Raw genomic sequence first — 12,424 nt, forward strand, 5'->3', positions numbered from 1 at the left:
AAAATACAAGCGTGTGCTAAGAACGGCCACTTACCGTTATACTACGTGCGCTACCCTCGTCAAGTAGATATTTTTATTACCTCACAGCCCTGGGATGTAAGAGAACGGACAGGTGCGCACTTCTCACAACGGAGGCTAAGTGCCGCAAGGGCTGCATCGCATCGCGACGCTTCACTTTACTTTACTTTACCTTACCCTTACCCTTACCCTTACCCTTTCCTCCTCCTATTACTACTAGTACTACTTCGGCTCCCTTTGATTCTCCTAAGACAAACACCTGGATGATGGAAAAGTAACGAGTATATAATGATGGAGTATAATGATACTTTTTCTTTCTTTCTTTTCTTTTTTTTTTTTTACAACTCGTTGATATATTATTAAATACATTGTTAACAAAATAAAATGTATCGGTTAGAAATTTGTTCAGTCTAGAAATTCTATAATATATATTACATGACTTATTAAGAAATCTTATTAAATATTAATAGTTACGTGCTCCCCAATTTCAAACGTACGCTTCTATCTCTATTTCCATTCATGTCAGCATTTCTTATATAATTATATAATTATCCAAATTCTCTTTTACCACGTCTCGTCTACGTTACTATTTTCATGGCACGAGAATTCACGATAATTTTAGATCTTACCTTACATATATACAGTATATATATATATACACACACCTATGTATACATAGCAAGTACCAACGGTCTCGATCATCTCTCGTTGGGTAGGGAACGTCATGATCGTATCATTCGAGCCTTTCCACAGCCGGAACTTAAAGCACTAACGATTTTTGCAACTTCCGTTTTCTCCGACTCGGACAACGATCCAGTCGACGTTTCGAGACCTAGTTTACAAACTATTACACCAGCAGCATTAATATTCAGTTGGCTCTTATCCGCCGGTGCGACAAGAAAATGCATAATTCGTCCGGTACTCGTCGGCTGCTGCAGAAGTTTCGAGCCTCGAATGTCGTCTCTCTTTCTCACTCCCTCTCTCTCTCTCTCTCTCTCACACACTTTCTCTATCCCTGTCACTTTGTTTCTCTTCTTTAGACACGCACAACTACTACCACCTTTTCCTACTCATTTTCTCCTTCTCCCTCTCTCTCTCTCTCTCTTTCTTTCTTGCACCCGTTGACGGTGCTACGCGATACGTAAAACGAGCCTCGAATTAATTACTAGCAAGAAGAGAAGGCTTAGATCCCTAGTGAACGAGAAAGTAGGAAGAAGAGAAACAAAGACAGAGCTGGGCTGGAATCGAGTCGTTATCAAGTTGCGGCAAGAGGCAACGGTCGAAATGCAAATCCTTCTTAAATTTCGGTCGTTAACGTCAGACTTTTGTACTAAAGTTTCTTTTATTTTTTTTCTTCTCTTTTCTTTTTTTTTTTCGTTTTGCTTTCTCATTCTTACAACCCTGTAGCAACACGCCACCACCCCAAACCCCTGCAAAATTCGTAGCTCGTTTGCTAAGGTAGAATTAATGCGTCATTAAATCGAAATCGAGAATATATATCCGTTAACACGTAATAAGCGTTCGATTTCGATAATAATCTATTTGCGTGGACGTATCTATAGAGATCAATCGATGCACACATTGGTCGGGATCCTACTTATTAATATATACATATATATATATCATTAAATTTATCCTATTCATCGGAGAAATTGATAATAAGGGGTGGAATTCATCTTGATGCCACGTTTGTGGCTGACAAAGGGAATTGGAGCTTAATTGAAAATCCAGGATATAGTCGTGTGTGTCATTACGCATACGACCATCAATGTGGTCGAAGAGAGAACGTCGAAAAGCCTTTACCCTGCCGCGAATGTCTCACTCTCGAATTAATGAGACTTACGTTCTTCGATAGCGCTTCTCTCTCTCTTTGTGTGTGTGTGTGTGTGTGTTTCTCTTTCTCTATTTCACCGCAATCTCGAAACTTCCTCATCCTTATGGTCTTATACCCTCCTTCTTCTAAAGCATACTACCACAAACCATGAAAGACTTATTTTCTCACGACGTAAGAGAAAACATTTTATTCGCACGAGTAATTTCGTTTGAATTGAAAAATCAATCGCTGGTTAGAATACATTGTGCTTTAAAAAAAAAGAAATATATATATATATATCTACTTGTCAGAGAATAATTTACAACATCGACGACAATGTCGATATCTTTTAATTATATCACCTTCTGAAAATAGTTAACTTCTATAGATTTTTATTCCATCAGTTAAATTACTTGGGACATTTTTAATTGATACTTATTGAAGCGATAAAGAAAGCTTTTTTCTCTCCGTTTTATCGACGTTATCTCATTTTAAACATGCTAATGAGCGTTCATAAATAGTTTGACATTTAAAATAAAATGAACAAAAAAGAAAAATCTCGAAATATTTGATAGAAAATGTAAGAAATATATTAACCAATTATTATCGTTTCTTTAAACCTTATATGAGTGATATTAATATATTACTGATAAATTATTCTTCAGTCGCTAAATACGATGAAATAAGACGATATGAAATAAAGCTATTATATGGGAAAGTATAAAATCAAAATTTAACTTCTATAATTACATACACGCAACGTACGATACACGTACGAACGCATACACACGTATCACCGTATATGCTCTCGAGTTTTCGTTATAACGCGAGATCAAGCAGCAGAGGGAGAGAAGGTTTAATTGAAAATCCGGGTAGTAATCGTGCACGAAATTGTCGCGCTCAAAATCACATTTTCACCTTGATCTGAAATACCAACGGTATATTCGCTCTTTATCGCGACTCTTATCTAGTTCGTCATCGATTCACTCGACGTCTCGACGAATAGAAAAATTATTTTAAAAAAGAGAGGAAAATAAACGAGAGACGTAGGAAAAAAAAAGAAAAAAAGAAAAAAAGAAAATAAAGGAAAAGAAAAAGAAAGAGAAAGAGAGAAAAAAAAGCGGAGGATAAAAAGAACTTTTTCGATATCATCATATTTCTTAAGGAAGCCCGACAGGATCGATGACATTTTCAGCAATTTCAGCGAAATTAGATTGCGCTTACTAGCTCACGGAAGAGAGAACCTAGCAAGATTTTCCTTCTATCTCGATCTCTTTTACCTCTGCTATCGAACCATTCGTAGGAAATCATCTTTTAGTCTTTTAGATTCCATCTAAATTATCATCCTACTTGTCGTCGGATATAAAGCGAGTAATTGGAGTACTCCATTTTTGTAACCCCCTTTTACAACTACTATTTTCGTTTGTTTGTTATGAGTTTTATATCCGTTGATTGTCGTAAAGAGAAGAACAAAAAATCTTTATAGTATAGGAACAACGATCTTCTAGGATATGAAGTTACAACTGGTAAGGTTGGAAGGGTCTATCGTAGAATACTTGGAACGTAGGAGAACTTCATCGTCCGATTCGCGTAACAATGGACGTGAATGTTCTTCCCGTCTTTTCTCACGTACAACGATAGCACGTGACCGTGCTTGCGAAAAGCGGTTTCCACGTCGTTGGCTTTTACTCTTTTATTTTTTTTTTTTTTTCATTTTATATCTCACTCACTCACTCATTCACTCACTCTTACGAGTAACATCGATAGCAGAGCAGCGGCTTCGAAGCAAGTGGAGTCACCGGTCGACACATTACCGCGGCACGTGCCCGTGGTATTTCGTATTACACCGGCAAGCTAATTAACTTGGGGGCCTTCGGTTATTAATCCGCAGGAAAACCGCTCCAATGCTGCAGACCATCGTCGTGGCAGAGAACCGAACCACATCGACGACGACGAAGGTCGCTGGACCAACCCGCCATCGACCGGATGCGTCCCGTATATCCCGTATCAAACCTGACTGACACGACCTGACGAGAATTTCCGTTTAATAATCCCTACCTACATTTTCCTTCTATAATTTATCCATTAAAGATTCGAACTTTTAACGATAATTAACAACCATTTACGTTTTCTCTCTAATTCGTATTACAAATAGTTACTTTATATTATCTAATTATTTGTATTTTATTTTTATACGCTCGACGTTAATTTGATCATTGATTTAGTTCTATGAGATATAATAAACGATAACGTATTTTACATTACTCGTTTATTTAATAGCGAAATATATAAAGCAGTATAACATTATATACATATTTTCATAATTTACGCTACTTATGATAATCATGTGATATATTCTGAATAAAATTTACCTTTTGCTTTCATTCAATTTATATACACCGATCTGACGCCTACCTTTCGTTAATTTTATGCTTTTTGATAGAAAATAGAAAGAATATATTTTTTATAAAAAAATCATAATAATTATTGTAGAGTAAAATAATGGTTAATTATTGATTTATCATGACTATGAGAATATCGTCAGAATTCGCATTAATACTTCGCTGGGTATTATAAATTTCGGCGTATTACTTACGGCGTAAAGTCATAAAATTCATAACGACGCGGAGCGGCATAATAACAATGAACGAGCAGAGAGTGTAGTGTGCAGACGTGTTACAGCATTCGTAGAAATTTACGACGGAACGTCGTACCCACTGCACCGTCCTACCAAACTGTTCCTACACATAAGCTTCAAACTTTCGACATAGTTGCCGAAATAACATGAAAACATAACCGAACTTTCTTCCTCTTCGCTAAACTTTCTCTTTTTTTTTCTTTTTCTGTATTTTTTCTCTCTCTCTTTGTTTATCTTTTTTTTATGCTATAAATTTTGCGAGGTCGTTAGATTGAAGAGAGACGAATGGATATAAAGTGAGAACAAAAATTTGAGAAAATCTATCTCGCGAACGAGTGTAATCGAAAAATAACGTCTAATCCAAGGACCTATTTGCCACCACTAAAAAACTTTACGATCAATTTTTCAACTCACAAATCTCTTTGATTGTTATTTACGATCTATCCACTTAATACTTTAATCGATAATAATTTCCTCCGAAAATCAAAGATACGTCATCCTAGGGTTCGTCTAATTCATCTTTCTCATTGTTAAATCTCATCTATAATATTAGGAAGATTCGTAGGGATGCATTTGACATACGATTGCGAGTTAAATCATTATATGCATATTTTGACTGACAACAATACGATACAACGTGTTTAGAACCCTGTAAATAACAATCGAATAGTATACGACATAGGGTTCTGCAGAAATAGAGAGATAGACTTCGATTGTACGCGACCCTTATTGCGAATCTGTTTAGTAGAATTCAGCTTGACACAAACGAATTGAACTTGTTAGTATAATGAACATAAACATAGATTCATCGAGCAGGCATCAGGCTTTCATCTTGGCTATTCGACATCAAACGCGATCTAATTTCAAATCAAGTTCTATATCAATCTCGCGGTGTTTTGAACCGAATATGATCGTATCGGATCACGTAATTATAGTTCGATCGTGTTCCCATTAATCCTCTTATGTTAGTTGACAAAAATTTAGAGATGGTTTGTATGATGAGAGTCAGAGATAGAAACGGACAAACGGACAAGCAGGTAGGTAGGAGGGCAGGTGGGCAGGCGGGCAGACAGACGGACAGAGAGAAATACAATCGAGGACGATTCAGGTGAAACATTCCCTTTCGTATGAACTACAACACAATAGCATGAACTAAATTCTGATCGTGTGCGGAGATGTCGCACTGTAATTAACCGCAGCAGCATGTGACAGGCGTAACCACGTCTCGATGTGGACATCTAACCGCTAATCCGTTATACCTTGCTGTTTCGCATCGGAAGCCGTTAGCGCAACATCGAAATCCTTCCCCCAATATCGACGTTCAGATATCACCGCTATCGAGTCTACTATGCTCATTCCATAACCGGAAGTATTCTAATATCGTTCGCGTAATTGACTGTATTGATGCAAGACCATTTTGCAAGTAGTTCCCAAACGGTTTCTATTACGCTTTATCGTTGTTCACCGAAATACTGCGTACTGTACGTATTATATAAAATACACTAACTAACGAAAGATGTTCGATCAATGATTTATCGATTTTTTAGTAAAATTACAGAAACTAAAAATAAGTATTAGACGTGAATAACAGGCAACATTTTAAGTAGAAAGAATGTTCAAAAACGAACATAATCATCGAAGATACGATGAACCCCATTTAGAACGAATTCATAATTCATTGATTGGTATGTAGTCTACTAATCCACTACAACGTAGAATCTAGCTAATTCGACGATAAGAAATCTTCGAACGAATGAACATTTCGGAGGTTACGCGAATACGTACCTATTACATACGGCGAGTACATATTATACAGCCTGAAGCAGACATTTACTAACAGGTACGAGAAACGTTTGACGTGTTTTTGGTCGCATATGGGAGAGCAAGCGATTCGGTAGGCACATCCTCGCTTACATAGAGGCTTTGCCCTTTAGCCAGTGTAATGTTCGTAATACAAGATGAATATACACCTAAACACAGACGCGTAGAATCGGTACGATCGGCATCCAACCGGATCGTATGGCCTTCCCGTTCGTTCAGCCTCTCGCGGTATTTACGTGGACTGTGTGCCGGAAGCGTACCGAGTAAGGGAGAGTATTGCGGTACCTCCGGCACGTTCCTATCTCCCATTCGTCTATAATGTGAAACTTGTTCTCTCGTTAAAAGAAACTTTCCCTCGAGTAGACGCAACCTAGAAACGTATAAATGAGAATGAGGAAGAGAAGGTGAGTAGGTGGGGGGTTGGAATGAGGTATAGGAGGAGGAGGAGGAGGGGGTGGCGGAAGCTGCAACAGAGCTTCAATGACAATGATAATGATAATGATAACGATAATTATGATAAGATCGAGGAGCCAAGACTCGAAGATACTTTATAAAATTATCAGATGAATTTCTTCCTTTATTATAACTCCCGAGGATTTTGTTGAGGAAACTTAAGTCCGCCGCGTCGGCTTAATTCTACTGTTAATGAAACTTTGCGAGAGAAAGCGACAGCTTACCACTACTCCCCTTCGATCGTCTTTTATTAAACGTCGTACTCTCCCTCGTTATAAACGTTCAACGTGACGAAGATTTGTTTTGCTAAGAAACAATTGCATCTTCTTCTTTTATTTTTCCAACCCCTTCCATCTATTTTCCCTTCTTTCCCTCCCTTCCTCCCCCCCCAACCGTCTTTATGGATAAGGTATTAGCATCCAAAAGTAACTCTTTGTATCTTTTCTTTCTCTCTTTCTCTTTACAGTTTCGACATGAGGGGAAAACATCCGGAAAAGCAGTGGAAAAACAAGGACCATTTGAACGAGTTTACGCACTTTCGAATGGACACCGATCCGGCTCTGTTAATTATCAATAACGTCGAGGAAAAGGACGAGGGAGATTACAGATGTCGGGTGGATTTCAACAAGAGTCCTACGAGAAACTCCAGGATCTATCTGAACATCATTGGTAAGTAACATATTTCCATATTTAATTATGCGCGTGTAATTCAAATTTCTATATATGAGATAACGTGGAGTGCAATAAACTTGCAATAAACCTTGCAAATAACGCGAACGAATGCATAGATAAATATAGTTTATATCTGTTGAAGAGAAAATAAATATAAAGAAAAGAAAAAGCAAAATATAAAAAAAAAAGAAAAAAGAAAAAAGAAAAAAGAGAAAAAGAGAAAAAGTAGTAACGTGCATGGTGTATCCTCTTTGAAATTCATAACGATCTCACGGAAGAGGGAGCTCGCGATAATAATCTCCTGCAACATGTTGGCTGCGTATTCGCACCCTTCTTACGACGTTTTATCAGGGTAGCCACGTGCCGGTGTTGTAAGTACGCGGAAGCCGCGCCATTTTTCCGGGACATTAAACCCATACCGACGCTCATACCTTCCCATCCTTGCTCGCACCAATATCATCTTCTCTTATCCGCATTCACTTCTTCTCTCTCTCTCTCTCGCGCGCGCGTGCACGAGCTCTTCTTTCTCCTTTAAGAAACTTGTGGAAATAAGCAGCTGTTTCGCCGTACACAATCCGCAACATCGTTCTCCGATCTCGATTTTTCCACGTTAGACGAGAAAGGAGGAGATCTAATATTTTTTTCTTTTTTTTTTCTTATTTTCTTTCCCCAAGCATATTACACCTTCAATGTAATACATGAGGTATATATATATACATGTTAATAAATATATTAGAATAGGACGTACATGTATTTTCACATTTGTAAAGACGACTAGTTAAAAAGATATTATTACGATACATCGATTACAGGTTCATGAGGTGATAACGATTTGCATATCAAATTTATTTACATTTAACTATGTGTATAGATCAACGGAACATTTAATTGGTTACCCTATCAATGCAAGGACCGACAGTAATGCTTATTGTCATAATACATCTACGGCATGGGAATTCGCACGGGCAGCACAAACCACGATTTATGTGGAAATTCGGCCAATAGGAAGCCTCGCATAGTTCGCATAGTTTAATGTGTAATCCATGTATCTGAACCTCTGGTACGCGTGTGTTCTATTATACTCTGCATATTCTCTATATAAATATATATAGATATATGTATATACATATATATATATATAATATATATACATATATATATTTACAATATCTATATATGTATATATAAATTTATAGATGGGTGTGTGTGTGTGTGTATTTATTTATATATTAATACACATGCGCACATGTGCTTTAGCGATAGCGAATTGTTTTCTATATATTCTATACGATTTATACGCGAGAGCATACATACGATACATTTTATAGTCGGCATTGTATTGAGTTAGGTCGTTCGTATTGTTCCCAATTCAAAAGTATAATCGTAATAGTTGCGGAAACATGGAAGGTAAAGGTGTACCGAGCAATTTCCGAAAGTGAAAAAGCGTAGTGCTGCTGGATCAAAGGAGAAAAGAAGAAAAATTGATGGCAAAGTAAACGATAACGCTTTCTTTCAGTTACCGTTCTCTCTCTCTCTCTCTCTCTCTCTCAATTTTGTTCTCGTATCGTTAGATCGGATATTACGGATAACGTGAAGGTAATTTTTTGCCGGGCTAAATGGCTCTTAGGATACCGACACGATCAACCTTAAAGTCTTTCAGAGAATAAGGAAAAGAAAAAAAGAAGTAGGTAACTATTTATTATATATAGTTCTGTCTATATATTGCACAGGTCGTTTATTTATTGTAGAAAAATTCGTTGGAATCGATAGACATACCTTAAAACGAAAATAAACTATTTTTTCCAAATGCTTTATTAATTTCGTAATATTAAACCGGAAAATCGGATTAAATTTTTCGTGATTTAACTATCGTGGTTTCTTATCTTTTATGAACTATTCGATCTGAAAGTTTCGATAAAACCGTTTGTATTGGAGCTTTCAAACGACACAGATATCAAAAGTTTATCGATTCGATGATTAGCAACCTATTTCCAATAAAACATTTGATTATATAATATTTGATCCTTCGAGAATCGTTAAATTTAATGCTTTATTCGATGACGATAAAATCATTTTAATTATCTAAATCAAAGCATTGCACGTTCGTCGTTCGTATTCGTTTGGAATTTCTAAATTCGAAAACCCGTCTATTTCAATCCAACAAGATTTCAATCCGAACGATCATCCATCAAAGCTTACGTCAATTCTCTATTCTTCGTAACTTTGTTTGCGTGTTCGCGATAATTTTCAATTCAATTCAATGGTAAAACGGTCCCCAGCAATGGCGAATTACTAAGCCGATTAAACGTAGTAGTTCCCGACTGAGCATAATTCCGCTATTCCCTTGATTTTTTTTGTTCTTCTCTTCTTTTTCGCCTCGCTTTTAAAAGAGAAACTCGGAATGTTTTTCATTGTGTTTACGAACGGAATTTGTACTTACCTATTTCTTTACACAAGGTCGCACGTGTATGTGATCGCGTTTACAACGGTATTACGAATCTTTTTATCGTATTCATCAAAAGCTTTTAAACTTCGACGGAATAATTACTCTAGTATCATTATATTTTAGTTTACCCTGTATTCCCGAGGTTTTTATTCCGACGATATTCGACTCGTACAATAGGGGATAAAGGGGAAAGAAACAAAACAATACGATGAAATCCGCGAACAATATTTTACTTATAATGGATAAATCTACGATGGATAAAAATCACGATGCGGAATGCAAAATGTAAAAAAGATTTAACGTTTCCCAACATGTGCTGGGACAAAATCGATGATTCCTCGTAGTTCTCGTTGTCACATTATACCGACAAATATCTCACTGCTCCTTCGTAATGTCGTATAATATTCGAACAAATCTACTGAGAGTCTTCCGGCGTCACAAAATACTACCATTTCCGTTCCCTGATCGGCAATATTTTCGCGTCGTAATGCCGTCGCTCTTTGGCTTCTTACTGGACGAATAAACGAAGAAACTAAATTACTTTCCTTAAGCCGTATCTGACGTTCGATAAATATATAAAACAATGTAAATAAATCCATACGTAATTCATTCGTGATTATTTTTAATTTTCCTCGTGATATCGTCTAACAATTTCAGACGAAAAAATAGCTAATTAACATTTACGTTAAATTTGAGTTATTGTGTTCTCGTCAAACATATTTTTAATAAGGAAAATAGTCAGATTTTAATGTTAATGTTTTAGCACACTACTATTAAGATTAATAGCTGTATTAAGTAAATTATAAAAAGTCATTTTGCGTATATATAGTTTGTGACTTTGAACTGAACATAGATGATATGTACGAAAAAATATATGTCAAAATAATCTTAACGTTATTATTTTTCTTTTATTATTTTTTTTCTTTCAGTGCCACCACATACGCCTAACATTATCGACGAACGTGGAAATGTTGTATCGAAAGTAACCGGACCATACGAAGAAGGTGGCAATATGAAGTTAACGTGCCTAGTCTCAGGAGGTAGGTTATACTATACATTTTTCCCTCTATGCTGGTATATCGTAACGCAGGGAAGGTAAAAAGTAACGATAGGAAAATAACGCAATACGATCGACCGTTTTTATCGCGTTTGCGTCTTATTAAAGGTTTATCTTTTTTTTTTTTTTTTCCTTTTTTATAAAGCCCTTTAGAGAAAATTTGATCCATTAAGATAAATCTTTGAAGAAGGAAAAAAAAAAGTAGACGAAACGGAAGAAGCCTGGTCGTAGAGCACGCACCCCTCTAACCCCCCCACCCCACCCCACCCCGTTGCGATCATCCCGCTTTGGCTTTGCTTCGCTCGTTTTATCTTCTTTTGGCTCTGCTCTGGTTTTTAGCTCGTTCTGGCTTTAGTTTACCCCTATTATATTTTAATATCTGGCCGAGCGTTACGTCGACGAAGGCAATAACGATAATGAATTTATTTTTATTACCTCGTATGAACGTCGCCTAAAGGAGACACGTCGGATTTATACGACAAAGCTTGGATGTGAGTTCTTCTTCTTCTTCACCTTCTTTTTTCTCTGTTTAGCCACCAAGTTTTGCTCTGCTTCTTCTTTTTCCGCACTGCTCTCCGAGTTTTCCCCAACTCCACTTTTGCATTGTCACTGAAACAGCGAAAATGGATCCATGGAAAAAGATAATGAGGCCGTAGACGTACGACCCTTCGACCACCCCGTTGTTCCTGTCTTCGTTACGACCAACCCTCCCTATATTCATCCTTGAGAATTTGTTCTTTCTCACGCAACGATTATTATAAATTATGAGTTAACGAACACCCCATTCCCTTTTCTCTCTCTCTCTCTGTCTGTCTTTTTATTCGCTCGAGTGACTTTCATATTTAATTCTTATTTTCGATGAATTATTTCAATAATATAATAACCAACCTTCTCTCTCTTTAAAAATGTCAAATACTTAATAAATGATTTAGATTTTTAATAAGAACATTTGATTGTTATTTTTCAGGTCGTCCAGAACCCACGGTTAAATGGTGGCGAGGTGAAACCTTATTAGATTCGAAAGACATGTCAGGAGAGTTTCCAGGCCTTCGTCGAAACTCTCTGATCGTGACCGATCTCTCTCGAGCCGATCTACACGCTGTCTTCACCTGTCAGGCTTCCAACAATAACATCAGTCAACCTGAATCTGTCTCGGTCGCGATCGAAATGCATCGTGAGTAAATTCAACCGTTTTCTCTTACCCTTTTCTTCGTTTTCCTTTAGACAACGTTCCTAAAGACAAACTTCTCTTTCTCTCTCTCTCTCTCTCTTTCGTATCTTCTTAGAAACCAGCTTGGGTTTCATTATCTCACGAATCCAAATTATACGACACTTCTTGCATCTGCATACATATGTATGCGAATGGAGGAGCTTGTTAAGGAGACACGTATTTTGCCCAACCCGCTTGAATCCTATTCCACCTTTCTTTTTAAAGAGTCACTGCTGCTGCTACTGCTGCTGCTGCTGCTGCTGCTGCTGCTGCTACTGCTCCTTCTTCTTTCCTTC

The 12,424-nt window shown here is 37.1% G+C and overlaps 1 protein-coding gene across 3 annotated transcripts in view; it reads left to right on the plus strand.

Annotated features, from left to right (window-relative positions):
- The window catches only part of LOC122526419 (hemicentin-1-like), a 189,181-nt gene that overhangs the window by 150,127 nt on the left and 26,630 nt on the right, over positions 1 to 12,424 (plus strand). For all 3 annotated transcript variants that reach the window (XM_043649812.1, XM_043649813.1, XM_043649814.1), the window contains 3 exons: positions 7,210 to 7,412; positions 10,791 to 10,901; positions 11,886 to 12,092. In XM_043649812.1, coding sequence (XP_043505747.1) covers positions 7,210 to 7,412; positions 10,791 to 10,901; positions 11,886 to 12,092 — 521 coding nt within the window. The remainder of the gene's footprint in view (positions 1 to 7,209; positions 7,413 to 10,790; positions 10,902 to 11,885; positions 12,093 to 12,424) is intronic.

This window comes from Polistes fuscatus, unplaced genomic scaffold, assembly GCF_010416935.1.
Source record: "Polistes fuscatus isolate 324 unplaced genomic scaffold, CU_Pfus_HIC Scaffold11, whole genome shotgun sequence".
Lineage (NCBI taxonomy): Eukaryota > Metazoa > Arthropoda > Insecta > Hymenoptera > Vespidae > Polistes > Polistes fuscatus.